The 21,315-nt window shown below is 40.9% G+C and overlaps 1 protein-coding gene across 1 annotated transcript in view; it reads left to right on the plus strand.

Moving 5' to 3' along the window:
• Positions 1 to 21,315, plus strand: part of LOC139764912 (uncharacterized) — a 567,165-nt gene that overhangs the window by 117,577 nt on the left and 428,273 nt on the right. The window contains exon 8 of the mRNA XM_071691991.1: positions 6,555 to 6,698. Within this exon, the coding sequence (XP_071548092.1) occupies positions 6,555 to 6,698 (144 nt within the window). The remainder of the gene's footprint in view (positions 1 to 6,554; positions 6,699 to 21,315) is intronic.

Genomic DNA, 21,315 nt, shown 5'->3' on the forward strand with positions numbered 1-21,315 from the left:
ACAGGAGGTCAAGACAAAGGTGCAAGAGACAAAAAAGAGGGCAAATGAGAGTTGGGGTGGGAGAGCATCATTAAATTTTAGGAAGAATAAAAAGATGTTTTGGAAGGAAGTAAATAAAGTGCGTAAGACAAGGGAACAAATGGGAACATCATTGAAGGGGGATAATGGGGAGGTGATAACAAGTAGTGGTGATATGAAAAGGAGATGGAGTGAGTCTTATGAAGGTTTGTTGAATGTGTTTGATAATAGAGTAGCAGATATAGGGTGTTTTGGTTGAGGTGGTGTGCAAAGTGAGAGGGTTAGGGAGAATGATTTGGTAAACAGAGAAGAGGTACTAAAAGCTTTGTGGAAGATGAAAGCCAGCAAGGCAGCAGGGTTAGGATGGTATTGCAGTGGAATTTATCAAAAAAGGGGTGACTGTATTGTTGACTGGTTGGTAATGTTATTTATTGTATGTATGACTCATGGTGAGGTGCCTGAGGACTGGCGGAATGGTTGCATAGTGCCATTGTACAAAGGCAAAGGGGATAAGAGTGAGTGCTCAAATTACAGAGGTATAAGTTTGTTGAGCATTCCTGGTAAATTATATGGGAGGGTATTGATTGAGAGGATGAAGGCATGTACAGAGCATCAGATTGGGGAAGAGCAGTGTGGTTTCATAAGTGGTAGAGGATGTGTGGATCAGGTATTTGCTTTGAAGAATGTATGTGAGAAATACTTAGAAAAGCAAATGGATTTGTATGTAGCATTTATGGATCTGGAGAAGGCATATGATAGAGTTAATAGAGATTCTCTATGGAAGGTATTAAGAATATATGGTGTGGGAGGTAAGTTGTTAGAAGTAGTGAAAAGTTTTTATCGAGGATGTAAGGCATGTGTATGTGTAGGAAGAGAGGCAAGTGATTGGTTCTCAGTGACTGTTGGAGTGCGGCAGGGGTGCGTGATGTTTCCATGGTTGTTTAATTTGTTTATGGATGGGGTTGTTAGGGAGATGAAAGCAAGAGTTTTGGTAAGAGGGGCAAGGATGCAGTGTGTTGTGGATGAGAGAGCTTGGGAAGTGAGTCAGTTGTTGTTTGCTGATGATACAGCACTGGTGGCTGATTCATGTGAGAAACTGCAGAAGTTGGTGAGTGAGTTTGGTAAGGTGTGTGATAGAAGAAAGCTGAGAGTAAATGTGAATAAGAGCAAGGTTATTAGGTACAGTAGGGTTGAGGGACTAGTCAATTGGGAGGTAAGTTTGAATGGAGGAAAACTGGAGGAAGTGAAGTGTTTTAGATATCTGGGAGTGGATGGAACCATGGAAGCGGAAGTAAATCATAGGTTGGGGGAGGGGGTGAAAGTTCTGGGAACATTGAAAGATGTGTGGAAGTTGAGAACGTTATCTTGGAAAGCAAAAATGGCTATGTTTGAAGGAATAGTGATTCCAAGAATGTTATATGGTTGCGAGGTGTGGGCTATGGATAGAGTTGTGTGGAGGAGGGTGGATGTGCTGAAAATGAGATGTTTGAGGACAATATGTAGTGTGAGGTGGTTTGATCAAGTAAGTAATGAAAGGGTAAGAGAGATGTGTGGTAATAAAAAGAGTGTGGTTGAGAGAGCAGAAGAGTGTTCTTTGAAATGGTTTGGTCACATGGAGAGAATGAGTGAGGAAAGATTGACCAAGAGGATATATGTGTCAGAGGTGGAGGGAATGAGAAGTGGGAGACCAAATTTGGAGGTGGGAAGATGGATTGAAAAAGATTTTGAGTGATCGGGGCTGGAACATGCAGAAGGATGAAAGGTTTGCAAGGATTAGTGTGAATTGGAATGATGTGGTATACTGGGGTGGATGTGCTGTCAATGGATTGAACCAGGGCATGTGAAGCGTCTGGCATAAACCATGGAAAGTTCTGTTGGTCCTGGATGTGGAAAGGGAGCTGTGGTTTCGGTGCATTATGCATGACAGCTAGAGACTGAGTGTGAACAAATGTGGCCTTTGTTGTCTTTTCCTAGCACGACCTTGTGCACATGCGGGGGGAGGGGGTTTTCATTTCATATGTGTTGGGGTGACGACGGGAATGAATAGGGGAGACAGTATGAATTATGTACATGTGTATATATGTATATGTTTGTGTGTGTATATACATGTATACGTTGAGTTGTATAGGTATTTATATGTGCGTGTGTGGACATGTATGTATATACATGTGTATGTGGGTGGGCTGGGCCATTCTTTCGTCTGTTTCCTTGCGCTACCTCGCTAACGCAGGAGACAGCGGCAAAGTATAATAAAAGAATAATAAAAAATGAATCCATTTGTTTTTCTAAGTATTTGTCACATATATTCTTCAGAGCAAACACCTGATCCACACATCCTCTACCACTTCTGAAACCACACTTCTACCCCCCCATCATGTATATAGAATATCCCATAATTAGACGACTGGATATAGGCAAAAATTTTACCACCGATACGGTAGGCTTAGTTTTACTGCAGATTAAGTGCTATTCACTCAGGGGTTCAGATATCAGGTTGACAAGGTCTTTTATACTGAAATACTACTAAAACCTTTTTGTACAAATTGTGCTATGAGAGGGTGATTGGATATGGATCAGATTTATACCTTGGATACTTCATTTCCACACCTGATAAGTTTTTGAGGTTGGATTCATTAATTAAGGACTTTGTTTATAGTACTATAATGCCGCTGTATGTTTGTCTACGTGATATCATGTGATGGATGTTTTGATATGAACCAAACTTCTAACATGGATACTACTTTTTAAGGTTTGCACCTAAAGGATAGGTAGTAGCTGGTAGGCAGCCAGCAACCAGGGATGTATATTACTAGTATTACCAGCTTTGGTATTAAGAGGGTTAGTGAAAGCTGCTTAGTGAGCCAGCACTTCGTTGGTTGTCAAGTTTCGCTCCTCTGACCCAGGTAGCAGTCTTTCTTTCTGCCTCACCCACATGTTGACTACTGGCATTCTGTCCACAAACTTACAATCTTTCCCTGCCATGTGTAACACTTGACAACACTTAACTCACACAGCTCGTTCTTCATAAATCTAGATTTTCCTGTGGTGAGCACTATGTGCTATCCTTGCCTTTTGGCAAGATGGTAGGAGCAGTAGATAGAATTAGTAGGTAGGAACATTTAGGCTGGAGCATTAGGTAGAAATAGTAGGTAGGAGCATTAGGTAGTAGTAGTCAGTAGGAACATTAGTTAGGAGCCTCTGCAAACATTGTGCTAAAGTTACCCTCTGCCAGTGGCTTGTTAACGGTGGGGCACTAAAAGCTATATAGCAACAGCACTGGAGTTCACTAGTTATGGAGGCTCTTTTGCTGTGGCCACCCCCTTGAGGGGGTTCCAACTGGAACGGCTATCAGAGATAGATAGATAGGATATCTGGGTACTTTGGGTCTAAGAGCAAAACTGCAAGGACAAATAAATCAAAATCCTACTGAATTTTTGAGCTCATGATATCTCATGACTGGTAGACTGGATGTTGACCAGATTTGTTCCACAGGCAGTACTTACACCTTTTTACATATGATTTAATTGTAGAGGTCAAGGGATAGGGTAATGTGATATTACATGCAATTAATTCTTGAGTACACTATATCTTTTGACTAGGTGAAAGGATCTTGACCATACCTTTATCACTTATTTTTTCTCTACCTAACTGCTTCTCCTGCTTTAGAAAGGTAGCTTCAGAAACAACCAAATAGTGGTCTCATTTGCACAGATTCACTCAGTAGTTGAGACCAGAGTTTCCCATCCACAGAAACTGTATACTGACTTCTGTAGATTTACATGTTGTCAGAAAACAAATTCATGAGTAACTGAAGCCTCTAAATACCTATGCTTACAATATCTGAAAACGTAATTGATGAACTCTAGACAGACTAGTACTATAGGTACTATGGAATGCAAGCAGCAACATACTGTTTAGACCTTTTGAGTGTGTTTGTGATTGTAAATGATATTTGAAACATGGCTTAGGACTGAAATTTAAGATACAACTGCCTCAATATGTCCTAAAGGAGTAGCAAGTACTGATCCTTGCTTGCCTTTTTCGTGTGTCTAGAAAGCCTACCCCTATGAAAGAGAACTGTTCTAACCTTTCTAACTATTGCCCCAGTGCTATCAGTTGTGTAGTTGATGTATTAGAGACTCTCTCTTTTTTCCTTTATTGGTAGTTACTGACATGGCACAGGCAAAACACTCCTCAGTCTTGCCCATCTTGGATGAAAGGAAAAAGTGAAAAAAAAAAAAAAAAATTTTTTATCATGGCTCTGCAGTTTTTGTAGACCTAGCTCATAAAGGAAGAAAGTTTTATGAAGAAGGAAAGACAAAAGGATGAAAGACAGAAGAAGGAAGAGAATTCCATAGTTTGGTTGTTTGAAGGAAGGAGGCATCATGATAACCAACCCTTGAATGGCATGGTTTCCACCCAGAAACTGTGAGAAGCATCAGCTAAATGTGTGCTCACAAAAACAATGGCCAAAATCGTACCTATAGAATAGAGAACAGCAACATTGTGGCATATGGAAGGGAAAGGTTATGGAGAAGTGATGATAGGAGAATTGATGAGATGGAAGGCTTTTGATTCCAGTTAATTAGAGAGGGTATATGGACATATCTCATGTTGTGTTTAGTGTTGCTGACCTTGAGGCATTTTCAGGATGCCTGGCATCGAGCACTTAGATTCAAATCCTGGTTGCAGCAGTCGGGTCACTGTTAGTTCAGCTGTTTATCCATCCCAAGGGGTTGGTCAATAAAATGGATACCTGGTTAAACCAGGTTATATACAGTTCCCACCTATGAAGATGTGAGGAGGCTGCAGTACAACCATCAAGGATAAACATGAAATGAAATCATGAAAACTGTGTATGCACCATCAGCTATTACTTTATTGGTTTTCTTTTCTTCTTTATATATTACTTGAAATGGCCAGGAACACAGTCAGCTAGATTCTGAAGCCATTTAGGTTCCATCTTTCCTCAAAGTTCACAAATGGACGCCTCCAACATGGGTAATGATGAAGTACCCTTGTTATTTATTTTCTCTTTCATAAGTACCCACAAGTTTTCTGTTGGATTCAGATCCAATAGATTCCCAGCCAGTCGCTGAAAAACTACTGCACAGCCCTTAGACAAATCAGTGACTAGTTTGGCAGTATAGCAAGAAGCCCCATCCTGCATGAACACTTCAGCCTTGCATTTTTTTTAACGAGTCTGGAAGATGATAATGCAGTAGCTTGAGATATCTCTGTCTGTTCATAGCTTCATCCTTTGGCAACACTACAAGGTTCCCAACACCATAATAACTGAAACACTCCCATACAATAAGTGAAGCAGGGAACTTCACAGTGCTTGCACTGCCCTTGGGGTCAGATAGATCACAGCTTCTTCAAATGTACACATGCTCACCATGGCCTTCTTTCGCAGGAAAGGCAGACTCTTCTCTCCACAAGATACTTCCGAACATAGCCATATCTCACACTACATATTTCTTGCAAAAATTGACTATTTTCTTCTGTTACCTATGGGATATGACTAGTTTGGAACATAGCCTCCTGCTGTAGTGCTTAAGATCCTCATGTAAACAGCACTGCACAGTCCTGATTACCACATCACTGAACAGTCAAGTTTTTCTATTAATTCTTTTGCATTACTGTGGAGAACACTCAAAGTATGTGGATAGCTTTTTCTGGCTTTCTCAGGGCATTTCACATGGATTGGTGTAGCGATGTTACCACTGTCAATAAATTTCTTCCCCCATCATTGTATTGATTTCAAGCTCACACTGGTTACTAATATTGAATATTTCTGTAAATGGCTTATTACCCTTGTAAAGTATAAGTATAGAAACTGTATTCTCACTTGTAAGGTAAGTATATGTATCCAACAATAGTAGGTGGTAGAGGGATTTCTGAAAAGGGAAATCAATTAAAATCCAGGGCTTAAGTAGGGAGCACAACAAAATGCTTTCATGCTCTACAACAGCTAAACTACTGTTGAGGCAGGCTCATGTGGTATGCTGGCATGACACATAGCTGCCATTGCACAGTAGAGGCTCCCAACTTTACTTATGGACACCAACTCTCTTTAAGTGGGATAAGGTTATTTGTGCCAGTATAATTGCCACAGACGCACTCACACCAACTTCATATTTGGGCACTGTATATAGTATTAATGAGATGGCCTTGATTAGGACATTCTAATGCCCATGCCAACGACAAATATAAGAAAAAAGATGAGTCACCTCCAGGTGTGTGAGCTACATTCTGTATATGGGCAAATAATACCCATCTAGATATAAAGTAGATATAGTTAAGAGTAACTGCTAGAGAGTAAGGGGAGGCAGGAGGGATGCAGTAAATGTATGTTATAACTGAAGTACATGATTCTGATTACTTACCAGCCACATTTGTTGCCATCTACTAGTGCACATGGAAAGTTTCTTGAGCTTTCATTTTTTTCAGAATTGTATGCTCATGCTGTGAAAATTGTATGTCCATATTGTTAAAAGAAAAGTAAAGTTTTAGTCTTTTACTGTCAATTTCAGATACGGACATTCAAGGTCTCCCCCCGAGCAGTAAATGCCCATGCGTATGTTAATGCTTGCTTCAAGATGGAAATGGATACTACAGATGGATTTAGAATTATAAAGAGACCCACCATATTGTTTGGAGGAATAAATCAAAATTTTGTAAGTTAAAAGAAACTTTTCAAAATTGATATTCAGAAGTAGACACTATCATGTATGGCATGTGTATGAGTAGGAAGTGAGGAGATTGATTGGTTCCCTGTGAATGTTGGTCTGCGGTAGGGGTGCATGATGTCCCCATGGTTATTTAATTTGTTTATGGATGGGGTTGTTAGGGAGGTAAATGCAAGAGTTTTGGAGAGAGGGGCAAATATGCAGTTGGTTGTGTATGAGAGGGACTGGAAAGTGGGCCAGTTGTTCTTTTCTGATGATACAGCTCTTGTGGCTGGTTTGAGCAAGAAACATCAGAAGTTGGTGACTAAGTTTGGAAAAGTGTGTGAAATGAGAAAATTGAGAGTGAATGTGAATAAGAGCAAGTTTTTTAAGCTGAGTAGGGTTGAGGAACAAGTTGATTGGAAGGTAAGTTTGAATGGAGAAAAATTGGTGGAAGTGAAGTGTTTTAGATATCTAGGAGTGGACTTAGCAGTGGATGAAACCATGGAAGCAGAAGTGAGTCACAGGGTGGGGAGAGGCTGAAAGTTCTGGGAGTGGTGAAGAATGTGTGGAAGGAGATAACATTATTTTGGAGAGCAAAAATGGGTATGTTTGAAGTAATAGTAGTTACAACAATATTATATGGTTGCAAGGCATGGGCTATAGATAGGATTGTACATAGGAGGGTGGGTGTTTTGGAAATGAAATGTTTGAGGACAATATGTAGTGTGAGGTGGTTGGATCAAGTAAGTAATGAAAGGGTAAGAGGGGTGTAGAAATGAAAAGAGTGTGGTTGAAAGAGCAGAAGAGGGTGTGTTGAAATGGTTTGGACATTGTGAGAGAATGAGTGTGGAAAGATTGACAAAGAGGATATATGTGTCAGAGGTAGAGGGAAAAAGAAGTGGGAGACCAAATTGAAGGTGGAAGGATGGAGTGAAAAAGATTTTGAGGGATTGGGGCCTGAACGTACAGGAGGGTGAGAGGCATGCAAGGAATAGAGTGAATTGGAACAAGATTTTATGCTGGGTTCAACATGAAACATCTGGGGTAAACCATGGGAAGGTATGTGGGGCCTGGATGTGAATAGGGAGCTGTGGTTTCAGTGCATTACACATGACAACTAGAGCCTGAATGTGAATGAATGTGGCTTTTTTTGTCTTTTTTTGGTGCTACCTTGCTGAAGCAGAGGGTGGCAATGCTGTTTCCTTTGGGGCAAGGTAGTGCCAGGGATGGATGAAGGCAAGTATGAATATGTATATGTGTATATATATGTATATATCTCTTTTTGTATGTATATGCGTATATGTTTATATGTATATGTATATGTCATTTTTTTCTTTCATACTATTCGCCATTTCCCGCATTAGCGAGGTAGCGTTAAGAACAGAGGACTGGGCCTTTAAGGGAATATCCTCACCTGGCTCCCTTCTCTGTTTCTCCTTTTGGAAAATTACAAAAAAATGAGAAGGGAGGATTTCTAGAGCCCCCCCCCCCCCCTTTTTCCCTTTTAGTCACCTTCTACGACATGCAGGGAATACGTGGGAAGTATCATGAAGAAATACCCTGGAATAAAAGAGAAAGAAAAAAAGCCCATGAAAGATAAACCATATATTCCTCAAAGACTGAGCTCCCATTTTCATTCCCAGTTTATGCTCCACCCACTAATACCTCCGTGTGAATTGGGTAGCTTTTTCATGGCGGTCCCAAACCACACTTGATTATAGTAGTATTATAATTGTGACTGACATGTGGCTATGGATTTTAGAATTCTAAATCTCCAGAAATCCATGTAACATCTTCAATGCTTTAAAAAGGGAATAATTCATCTTTCAGTAAAGGCATTCCTGTTGACACCAAGGCTATATGCTTTTATACTGTAGTTAGAGTCTGCTCTTTAAACTTAAAAGCCTTAATCTGGCTTCCTTAGTCTTCCAAGCTTTGCTTCCCACTGAACTTCTTTTCATGGTACCTTCAAGAATGTAGACAGTATTTAAACTCAGTATTAACAAGAAGGGCTAACATTTAGAAGCAAATGCACCGTGAACATTTCTTTACATAAATAATTTTATGCCAAAACTCAAGATAAATATGGAAATGTAGCAGTTACTGGGTTTCATCAACATTATTTGAAATGATAATCAATTTAGTTTTTGTTGACATTTGAAATCTTAGAAGACTTTAAATTGTCATCATAAGTTCATCATCAGGAATGTGGAAAGACACCTGTTGTGCCAAATTTCATGAACAATGGAAAGTAATGCTTCCCCCCAAAAAAAGTCAGTGACATGTAACACCTTAAGAATTATCAAAAGAGTTATTTCACAAAATTGACATACACACAATGTGATGCATTTAAATACCTTTGTGCCAAATTACATTAACACTGGCTAAAATAAGGGCCAGTGGTGGCCTGAAAAATTAAATGGTGTTTTTTTTTAGTGGCCTCTGACCTATTCAGAACAAGAGAAATGGTTTACATCATGAATTTACTTTGTGCATTGCAGGGAATTCGCAGAAAGGTATGCATATATTGTTTGGTCTAAACTGACTGAGACTGTTATGAGCAGGCCAAAATATGAATTTTTTTTTTATATAGACGTATGGGAGTGAATGTTGGGGTGAAGAGGGTGGTGAGAGTAAGTGAGCTTGAGAAGGAGACCTGTGTGAGGAAGTACCAGGAGAGACTGAGTACAGAATGGAAAAAGGTGAGAACAATGGAAGCAAGGGGAGTGGGGGAGGAATGGGATGTATTTAGGGAATCAGTGATGGATTGTGCAAAAGATGCTTGTGGCATGAGAAGAGTGGGAGGTGGGTTGATTAGAAAGGGTAGTGAGTGGTGGGATGAAGAAGTAAGAGTATTAGTGAAAGAGAAGAGAGAGGCATTTGGACGATTTTTGCAGGGAAAAAATGCAATTGAGTGGGAGATGTATAAAAGAAAGAGACAGGAGGTCAAGAGAAAGGTGCAAGAGGTGAAAAAAAGGGCAAATGAGAGTTGGGGTGAGAGAGTATCATTAAATTTTAGGGAGAATAAAAAGATGTTCTGGAAGGAGGTAAATAAAGTGCGTAAGACAAGGGAGCAAATGGGAACTTCAGTGAAGGGCGCAAATGGGGAGGTGATAACAAGTAGTGGTGATGTGAGAAGGAGATGGAGTGAGTATTTTGAAGGTTTGTTGAATGTGTTTGATGATAGAGTGGCAGATATAGGGTGTTTTGGTCGAGGTGGTGTGCAAAGTGAGAGGGCTAGGGAAAATGATTTGGTAAACAGAGAAGAGGTAGTGAAAGCTTTGCGGAAGATGAAAGCCGGCAAGGCAGCAGGTTTGGATGGTATTGCAGTGGAATTTATTAAAAAAGGGGGTGACTGTATTGTTGACTGGTTGGTAAGGTTATTTAATGTATGTATGACTCATGGTGAGGTGCCTGAGGATTGGCGGAATGCGTGCATAGTGCCATTGTACAAAGGCAAAGGGGATAAGAGTGAGTGCTCAAATTACAGAGGTATAAGTTTGTTGAGTATTCCTGGTAAATTATATGGGAGGGTATTGATTGAGAGGGTGAAGGCATGTACAGAGCATCAGATTGGGGAAGAGCAGTGTGGTTTCAGAAGTGGTAGAGGATGTGTGGATCAGGTGTTTGCTTTGAAGAATGTATGTGAGAAATACTTAGAAAAGCAAATGGATTTGTATGTAGCATTTATGGATCTGGAGAAGGCATATGATAGAGTTGATAGAGATGCTCTGTGGAAGGTATTAAGAATATATGGTGTGGGAGGTAAGTTGTTAGAAGCAGTGAAAAGTTTTTATCGAGGATGTAAGGCATGTGTACGTGTAGGAAGAGAGGAAAGTGATTGGTTCTCAGTGAATGTAGGTTTGCGGCAGGGGTGTGTGATGTCTCCATGGTTGTTTAATTTGTTTATGGATGGGGTTGTTAGGGAGGTGAATGCAAGAGTTTTGGAAAGAGGGGCAAGTATGAAGTCTGTTGGGGATGAGAGAGCTTGGGAAGTGAGTCAGTTGTTGTTCGCTGATGATACAGCGCTGGTGGCTGATTCATGTGAGAAACTGCAGAAGCTGGTGACTGAGTTTGGTAAAGTGTGTGGAAGAAGAAAGTTAAGAGTAAATGTGAATAAGAGCATTGTTATTCGGTACAGTAGGGTTGAGGGTCAAGTCAATTGGGAGGTGAGTTTGAATGGAGAAAAACTGGAGGAAGTGAAGTGTTTTAGATATCTGGGAGTGGATCTGGCAGCGGATGGAACCATGGAAGCGGAAGTGGATCATAGGGTGGGGGAGGGGGCGAAAATTCTGGGGGCCTTGAAGAATGTGTGGAAGTCGAGAACATTATCTCGGAAAGCAAATATGGGTATGTTTGAAGGAATAGTGGTTCCAACAATGTTGTATGGTTGCGAGGCGTGGGCTATGGATAGAGTTGTGCGCAGGAGGATGGATGTGCTGGAAATGAGATGTTTGAGGACAATGTGTGGTGTGAGGTGGTTTGATCGAGTGAGTAACGTAAGGGTAAGAGAGATGTGTGGAAATAAAAAGAGCGTGGTTGAGAGAGCAGAAGAGGGTGTTTTGAAGTGGTTTGGGCACATGGAGAGGATGAGTGAGGAAAGATTGACCAAGAGGATATATGTGTCGGAGGTGGAGGGAGGAAGGAGAAGAGGGAGACCAAATTGGAGGTGGAAAGATGGAGTGAAAAAGATTTTGTGTGATCGGGGCCTGAACATGCAGGAGGGTGAAAGGAGGGCAAGGAATAGAGTGAATTGGAGCGATGTGGTATACCGGGGTTGACGTGCTGTCAGTGGATTGAATCAAGGCATGTGAAGCGTCTGGGGTAAACCATGGAAAGCTGTGTAGGTATGTATATTTGCGTGTGTGGACGTATGTATATACATGTGTATGGGGGGTGGGTTGGGCCATTTCTTTCGTCTGTTTCCTTGTGCTACCTCGCAAACGCGGGAGACAGCGACAAAGTATAAAAAAAAAAAAAAAATGGGCGTTTATATGTATATTTTTTCATACATATTCGCCATTTCTCTGTTCCTTTTAGGAAATTAAATACTGAAAGGGAGGATTTCCAGCTCCCACTCAGTCCCCTTTTTGTCGCCTTTTACAACATGCAGGGAATATGTGGGAAGTGTCCTTTCTGCCCTATCCAAGATGAGGTGAGAGGAGTGATCGGTAGTTTGTTCGAGGAAAGAAACTTGGATGTTCTGGGCTCTGAGTGAAATGAAGCTCAAGGATAAAGGGTGAGAGTGGTTTGAAAAGTCTTGGGAGTAAAGTCAGGGGTTGGTGAGAAGACAAGAGCTAAGGAAGGAGTTTCAACACTTCTGAAGTAGGAGTTGTGGGTTGTGTGTGATAGAGTGAAAGAAAGTAAATTCTGGATTGATGTGGGAAAAAGTGAAAGTGGATGGAGAGAGATGGATGATTATTGGTGCCAATGCACCTGGCCATGAGAAGAAAGATCATGAGAGGCATGTGTTTTGGGAGCAGTTGAGTGAGTGCATTAGCAGCTTTGAAGCATGAGACCGAGTTATAGTGATGGATGATTTCAGTGCGAAGATGAGTAATGTGGCAGTTGAGGGTATAATCGGTTTACATGGGGTGTTCAGTGTTGTAAATGGAAATTGTGAAGAGCTTGTAGATTTGTGTGCTGAAGAAAGAACTAGTGATTAGGGATACCTGGTTTAAGAAGAGAGATATGCATAAGTATACATATGTGAGTAGGAGAGATGGTCATAGGGCATTATTGGACTGCGTGTTAATTGACAGGCATGTAAAAGAGAGACTTTTGGATGTTAATGTGCTGAGAGGGGCAGCTGGAGGGATGTCTGATCACTGTCTTGTGGAGGCGAAGGTGAAGATTTGCAGAGGCTTTCAGAAAAGAAGAGGGAATGTTAGGTTGAAGAGAGTGGTGAGAGAAAGTGAGACTTGTGTGAGGAAGTATCAGGAGAGATTGGGGGGAGAATAGCAAAAGGTGAAAGCAAATGACGTGAGGGGAGTGGGGAAGGAATGGTATGTATTTAAGGAAGCAGTGATGGCTTGTGCAAAAGATACATGTGGTATGAGAAAGGTGGGAGGTGGGCAGATTAGAAAGGGTAATAAGTGGTGGGATGAAGAAGTAAGATTGTTAGTGAAAGAGGAAAGTGATGCATTTGGATGATATTTGCAGGGAAGTAGTGCAAATGAGTGGGAGATTGCAGCAAGAGGTCAAGAGAAAGGTGCAAGAGTTGAAAAAGAGGGCAAATGAGATTTGGTGTGAGAGAGTATCATTAGATTTTGGGAGGACAAAAAGATGTTTTGGAAGGAGGTAGATAATGAGCATAAGACAAGAAAACAAATGGGAACATTGGTGAAGGGAGCAAGTAGGAAAGTGATAACAAACAGTGATGGAGTGAGTATTTTGAAGGTTTGTTGAATGTGTTTGATGATAGAGTGGCAGATATAGGGTGTTTTGGTCGGGGTGTTGTACGAAGTGAGAGGGGTCGGGGAGAATGGTTTGTTGAAGAGAGAAGAGGTAATGAAAGCTTTGGGAAGATTAAATCCAGCAAGGCAGTGGGTTTGGATGGTATTGCAGTGGAATTTATTAAAAAAGGGTTGACTGTGTTGTCCATTGGTTGGTAAAGATATTCAGTGGATGTATGGACTATGTTGAAGTGCCTGAGGATTGGCGGAATGCATTGATAGTGCCATTGTACAAAGGTAAAGGGGATAAAGATGAGTGTTCAAAGTATAGAGGCATAAGTTTGTTGAGTGTTCCTGGGAAATTATATGGGAGGGTATTGATTGAGAGGGTAAAGGCATGTACAGAGGATCAGATTGGGGATGAGCAGTGTGGTTTCAGAAGTGGTAGAGGATGTGTGGATCAGGTGTTTGTTTTGAAGAATGTATGTGAGTAATACTTAGAAAAATAAATGGATTCTTATGTAGCATTTATGGATATGGAGAAGGCATACGACAGGGTTGATAGAAATGCTTTTTGGAAGGTTATAAGAGTATATGATGTGGAAGGTAAACTGCTAGAAGTAGTGAAAAGTTTTTACCAAGGATGTAAGGCATATGTACGAGTAGGAAGAGAAGAAAGTGATTGGTTCCCAGTGAATGTCGGTCTGCAGCAAGTGTGTGTGATGTCCCCATGGTTGTTTAATTTGTTTATGAAAGGGGTAGTTAGGGAAGTAAATGCAAGAGTTTTTGAGAGAGGGGAGAGTATGCAGTCTGTTGTGGATGAGAGAGCCTGTGAAGTGAGTCACTTGTTGTTCGCTGATGATACAACTCTAGTGGCTGATTCGTGTGAGAAACTGCAGAGGTTGGTGACTGAGATTTTGAAAAGTGTGTGAAAGGAGAAATTTGAGAGTAAATGTGAATAAGAGCAAAATTATTAGGTTCAATAGGGGTGAGAGACAAGTTAATTGGGATGTAAGTTTGAATGGAGAAAGATTGGAGGAAGTGAAGTGTTTTGGATATCTGAGAGTGAGCTTAGCAGTGGATGGAACCATAGAAGCAGAAGTGGGTCACAGGGTGGGGGAGGGGGTGAAGGCTCTGGGAGCGATGAAGGATGTGTGGAAGGAGTGAACGTTATCATGGAGAGGAAAAATGGTTATGTTTGAAGGAATAGTAGTTCAACAATGATATATGGTTGCAAGGCATGGGCTATAGATAGAATAGTATGGAGGAGGGTGGATGTGTTGGAAATGAAATGTTTGAGGACAATATGTAGTGTGAGGTGGTTTGATCGAGTAAGTAATGTAAGGGTAAAAGAGGTGTATGGAAGTAAAATGAGTATGGTTGAGAGAGCAGAAGAGGGTGTGTTGAAATGTTTTGGACACATGGAGAGAATGAGTGAGGAAAGATTGAGAAAGAGGATATATGTGTCAGAGGTGGAGGGAACAAGGAGAAGCGGGAGACCAAATTGGAGGTGGAAGGATGGAGTGAAAAAGTTTTTGAGGGATTGGGGCCTGAACATCCAGGAGGGTAAGAGGTGTGCAAGAAATAGAGTGAATTGGAAAAATGTTTTATACCAGGGTCGATACGCTGTCATGGATTGAACCATGGAATGTGAAGTGTCTGGGGTAAACCATTTAAAGGTATGTGGGGCCTGGATGGGGATAGGTAGCTGTGGTTTCGGTGCATTACACATGACAGCTAGAAACTGAGTGTGAACGAATGTGGCCTTTTTTTCTGTATTACTGGCGCTGCCTTGCTGAAGCAGTGGATAGCGAAGCTGTTTTCCTGTGGGGCGGTGCAGCGACAGGAATGGATGAAGGCAAGCAAGTATCAATATGAACATGTGTATGTATGTGATGTCTGTTTATATGTATGTTGATATGTATATTTATGTATATGTGCACATGTGGGTGTTTCTGTACATATATGTATAGATGAGTGGATTGGCCATTCTTCGTCTGTCTCCTGATGCTACCTCGCTGATGCAGGAAACAGTGATTATGTATAATAGTAATAATGATATATATTTTTTATTATTATACATAATCGCACCGAAACCACAGCTCCCCCTCCACATCCAGGTCCCATAGACCTTTCCATGGTTTACCCCAGACGCTTCACATGCCCTGGTTCAGTCCATTGAAAACATGTCAGTATGTATACACATGACAGCTAGAGACTGAATGTGAACAAATGTGGCCTTTTTTGTTCTTTACTGGTGCTACCTCGCTGAAAGGGGGATGCTATTTCCTGTGTTGCAGGGTAGTGACAGGAATGGATGAGGCAAGCAAGTATGAATATGTACATGTTTATATATGTCCGTGTATTTATATGTTTGTATATATTGATTTGTAGTCGTATGTATATGTGTCTGTATGGGTGTTTATGTATATATATGTGTATAGAAGTGGTTAGGCCTTTCTTTGTCTGTTTCCTGGTGCTACCTCACTGATGTGGGAAACAGTGATTAAGTATGATAATGAAAGGGTAAGAGAAATGTGTGGTACGTAAAAGATTGTGGTTGAGAGGGCAGAAGAGGATGTGTTGAAATGGTTTGGACACTTGGAGAGAATGAGTGAGGAAAGATTGACAGAAAGGATATATGTGTCAGAGTTGGAGGGAAGATGGAGAAGCGGGTGACCAGATTGGAGGTGGAAGGATGGAGTGAAAAAGATTTTTAGTGATCAGGGCCTGAACGTTCAATACAGGAGGATGAAAGGCGTGCATAGAATAGAGTGAATTAGACCAATATGGTATACCGGGGTCGATGTGCTGTCAATGGATAGAATCAGGTCATGTGAAGTGTCTGGGTTAACCTTTGGAAAGGTCTGTAGGGCCTGCATGTGGAAAGGGAGCTGTGGTTTCAGTGCATTACACAAGACAACTAGAGATTGAGTATGAGCGAATGTGGCCTTTTCTTGTCTTTTCCTGGTGCTACCTCACTGTAGGGATGGGGCTCTTTTCTGTTTGGTATGATAGCGAAGGGAATAGATGAAGGCAGCAAGTATGAGTATATACATGTGTATATATGTATGTACCTTTGTATGTATATGTATGTATACATTGATATGTATATGTATGTATATGTCTGTGTATAGGCATTTGTATATACATATGTGTATATAAGTAGCTGGGCCATTCTTCGTTCGTTTCCTTGCACTGCCTCACTGATGCGAGAAACAGCAGTTAAGTATAATAAATGAATATGAATGAATATACATAAGTATACTTATGTAAGTAGGAGAGATGGCCAGAGAGCGTTATTGGATTACGTGTTAATTGACAGGCGTGCGAAAGAGAGACTTTTGGATGTTAATGTGCTGAGAGGTGCAACTGGAGGGATGTCTGATCATTATCTTGTGGAGGCTAAGGTGAAGATTTGTATGGGTTTTCAGAAAAGAAGAGTGAATGTTGGGGTGAAGAGGGTGGTGAGAGTAAGTGAGCTTGAGAAGGAGACCTGTTTGAGGAAGTACCAGGAGAGACTGAGTACAGAATGGAAAAAGGTGAGAACAATGGAAGCAAGGGGAGTGGGGGAGGAATGGGATGTATTTAGGGAATCAGTGATGGATTGCGCAAAAGATGCTTGTGGCATGAGAAGAGTGGGAGGTGGGTTGATTAGAAAGGGTAGTGAGTGGTGGGATGAAGAAGTAAGAGTATTAGTGAAAGAGAAGAGAGAGGCATTTGGACGATTTTTGCAGGGAAAAAATGCAATTGAGTGGGAGATGTATAAAAGAAAGAGACAGGAGGTCAAGAGAAAGGTGCAAGAGGTGAAAAAAAGGGCAAATGAGAGTTGGGGTGAGAGAGTATCATTAAATTTTAGGGAGAATAAAAAGATGTTCTGGAAGGAGGTAAATAAAGTGCGTAAGACAAGGGAGCAAATGGGAACTGCAGTGAAGGGCGCAAATGGGGAGGTGATAACAAGTAGTAGTGATGTGAGAAGGAGATGGAGTGAGTATTTTGAAGGTTTGTTGAATGTGTTTGATGATAGAGTGGCAGATATAGGGTGTTTTGGTCGAGGTGGTGTGCAAAGTGAGAGGGTTAGGGAAAATGATTTGGTAAACAGAGAAGAGGTAGTGAAAGCTTTGCGGAAGATGAAAGCCGGCAAGGCAGCAGGTTTGGATGGTATTGCAGTGGAATTTATTAAAAAAGGGGGTGACTGTATTGTTGACTGGTTGGTAAGGTTATTTAATGTATGTATGACTCATGGTGAGGTGCCTGAGGATTGGCGGAATGCGTGCATAGTGCCATTGTACAAAGGCAAAGGGGATAAGAGTGAGTGCTCAAATTACAGAGGTATAAGTTTGTTGAGTATTCCTGGTAAATTATATGGGAGGGTATTGATTGAGAGGGTGAAGGCATGTACAGAGCATCAGATTGGGGAAGAGCAGTGTGGTTTCATAAGTGGTAGAGGATGTGTGGATCAGGTGTTTGCTTTGAAGAATGTATGTGAGAAATACTTAGAAAAGCAAATGGATTTGTATGTAGCATTTATGGATCTGGAGAAGGCATATGATAGAGTTGATAGAGATGCTCTGTGGAAGGTATTAAGAATATATGGTGTGGGAGGAAAGTTGTTAGAAGTAGTGAAAAGTTTTTATCGAGGATGTAAGGCATGTGTACGTGTAGGAAGAGAGGAAAGTGATTGGTTCTCAGTGAATGTAGGTTTGCGGCAGGGGTGTGTGATGTCTCCATGGTTGTTTAATTTGTTCATGGATGGGGTTGTTAGGGAGGTAAATGCAAGAGTTTTGGAAAGAGGGGCAAGTATGAAGTCTGTTGGGGATGAGAGAGCTTGGGAGGTGAGTCAGTTGTTGTTCGCTGTTGATACAGCGCTGGTGGCTGATTCATGTGAGAAACTGCAGAAGCTGGTGACTGAGTTTGGTAAAGTGTGTGGAAGAAGAAAGTTAAGAGTAAATGTGAATAAGAGCAAGGTTATTAGGTACGGTAGGGTTTAGGGTCAAGTCAATTGGGAGGTGAGTTTGAATGGAGAATAACTGGAGGAAGTGAAGTGTTTTAGATATCTGGGAGTGGATCTGGCAGCGGATGGAACCATGGAAGCGGAAGTGGATCATAGGGTGGGGAGGGGGCGAAAATTCTGGGGGCCTTGAAGAATGTGTGGAAGTCGAGAACATTATCTCGGAAAGCAAAAATGGGTATGTTTGAAGGAATAGTGGTTCCAACAATGTTGTATGGTTGCGAGGCGTGGGCTATGGATAGAGTTGTGCGCAGGAGGATGGATGTGCTGGAAATGAGATGTTTGAGGACAATGTGTGGTGTGAGGTGGTTTGATCGAGTGAGTAACGTAAGGGTAAGAGAGATGTGTGGAAATAAAAAGAGCGTGGTTGAGAGAGCAGAAGAGGGTGTTTTGAAGTGGTTTGGGCACATGGAGAGGATGAGTGAGGAGAGATTGACCAAGAGGATATATGTGTCGGAGGTGGAGGGAGCAAGGAGAAGAGGGAGACCAAATTGGAGGTGGAAAGATGGAGTGAAAAAGATTTTGTGTGATCGGGGCCTGAACATGCAGGAGGGTGAAAGGAGGGCAAGGAATAGAGTGAATTGGAGCGATGTGGTATACCGGGGTTGACGTGCTGTCAGTGGATTGAATCAAGGCATGTGAAGCGTCTGGGGTAAACCATGGAAAGCTGTGTAGGTATGTATATTTGCGTGTGTGGACGTATGTATATACATGTGTATGGGGGGGTTGGGCCATTTCTTTCGTCTGTTTCCTTGCGCTATCTCGCAAACGCGGGAGACAGCGACAAAGTATAAAAAAAAAAAAAAAATATATATATCTCTTCATTTATTTATTATACTTAATTGCCGTCTCCTGTATTAGCGAGGTAGCACAAGGAAATGGCCCAACCCACCCACATAAACGTGCATGTACATAAATGCCCCCACACGCACATATACATATACATACATTTCAATGTACACATACATATACATACACAGACATATGCATATATACATACGTATATATGCATATATGCAGCAAGTATGAGTATATACATGTGTATATATGTATGTACCTTTGTATGTATATGTATGTATACATTGATATGTATATGTATGTATATGTCTGTGTATAGGCATTTGTATATACATATGTGTATATAAGTAGCTGGGCCATTCTTCGTTCGTTTCCTTGCACTGCCTCACTGATGCGAGAAACAGCAGTTAAGTATAATAAATGAATATGAATGAATATATATATATATCTCTTCATTTATTTATTATACTTAATTGCCGTCTCCTGTATTAGCGAGGTAGCACAAGGAAATGGCCCAACCCACCCACATAAACGTGCATGTACATAAATGCCCACACACGCACATATACATATACATACATTTCAATGTACACATACATATACATACACAGACATATGCATATATACATACGTACATATTCATACTTGCTGCCTTCATTCATTCCCATTGCATCCCCTTCCCATCCTCCAGCAAAGAAGCACTAGGAAAAGACAAAAAAAGGCCAAATTTGTTCACACTCGGTCTTTAGCTGTCATGTATAATGCACCGAAAAAACAACAGCTCCCTTTCTATATCCAGGCCCCAAAGACTTTTCCATGGTTTACCCCAGATGCTTCACATGCCCTGGTTCATTCCATTGACAGCTTGTTGACCCCAGTATACCACATCATTCTAATTCGCTCTATTCCTTACATGCCTTTCACCCTCCTGTATGTTCAGGCCCCAATCGCTCAAAATCTTTTTCACTCCATCCTTCCACCTCCAAATTGGTGTCCCGCTTCTCTTTCTTCTCTCCACCTCTGACACATATATCTTCTCAATATTTCCTCACTCATTCTCACCATGTGTCCATACCATTTCAACACACCCTCTTATGCTCTCTCAACCACATTCTTTTTATTACCACACATCTCTCTTACCTTTTCATTACTTACTTGATCAAACCACCTCACACCACATACTGTCCTCAAACATCTCATTTCCAACACATCCACCCTCCTCCGCACAGTCCTATTTATAGCCCATGTCTCACAACCATATAACATTGTTGGAACCACTATTCCTTCAAACATATCCATTTTTACTATTCAAGATAACGTTCTCACCTCCCACTCATTCCTCAATACTTCCAGAACCTTTGCCCCCCTCCCTCACCCTGTGATTCATTTCCGCTTCCATGGTTCCATCCACTGCTAAGTCCACTCCCAGATATCTAAAACACCTCAGACCCTCCAGTTTTTCTCCATTCATTCAAACCTTAAATTTATATCAACTGAAATTTTCTCACATTCTGATAACTATTTGCCGACTATTCTTGTAAATAGAATTATTGGTTGGTACCTTTGTGTTATTTTATATTATTTGATTCTTATACTTTATAACCTTGAATTGAGCTGGTAGTCATAAAGAATTTCATTTTGTATAATGTATGCTATTTGACAATAAAGACATCTTAACTCAAGGAAGGGCTATTTTGATAACTGTTTCTTTCCCTACTCATAGAAGATTTGGAACTTCCTATCTTCTCATGTATTTTCCAATATCTATCACCTGGCGCTTTTCAAAAGACAGGTCTTTTACGTCCTCATAGATTCATAAATATTTTCCCTTATCTTTCGTTTTCTGCTTAGAATTCTCTCTCTATCTCAATTAAGGGCTGGCCTTGATGTGGACTTTTGTCTGTGACTGGCGCCTTCAACATAAAGAGAGATTATTGTGAACTGCCACCTCATTCATCACCCAGGCTTGTTGCATGGCCTTGAAATTGAAGCATGAAATGTAATACATTGATATCTGTTTATAGCTGTTTATAACTGTTTATAGCTCACACAGATAACCATCTAGAAGTGTCAAGGGGCTAGATAAAGGTGTTTATAGATATAGGGTAGACATGAATATGATTGATCTATTTTTGGTAAGATCGAATATGATAGCTTTTGATGTGTGGTCTAGAAGACGATTGTGAGGGGTTTGTCTGAGCTTGTTAGTAATATTTAGGTTAGCCTTTTATTGTAGATGTTACAGGACCAAAATTGTGAATTTAAAAGTGAGAAGGATAAAAGAAGAAAAATTGAAGAATCTAAGTGTGGAACTTAACTCTTAAGAAAAGTTAAATGAAAAGCTAAGAAATTTTTAGTTAGTACTAATTGAGGTTGATGTAATGTGGAGGGATTTCAGAATTGGGAATGATGATAAGAT

Source organism: Panulirus ornatus, chromosome 4, assembly GCF_036320965.1.
Source record: "Panulirus ornatus isolate Po-2019 chromosome 4, ASM3632096v1, whole genome shotgun sequence".
In the NCBI taxonomy this organism is placed as follows: Eukaryota; Metazoa; Arthropoda; class Malacostraca; order Decapoda; family Palinuridae; genus Panulirus; species Panulirus ornatus.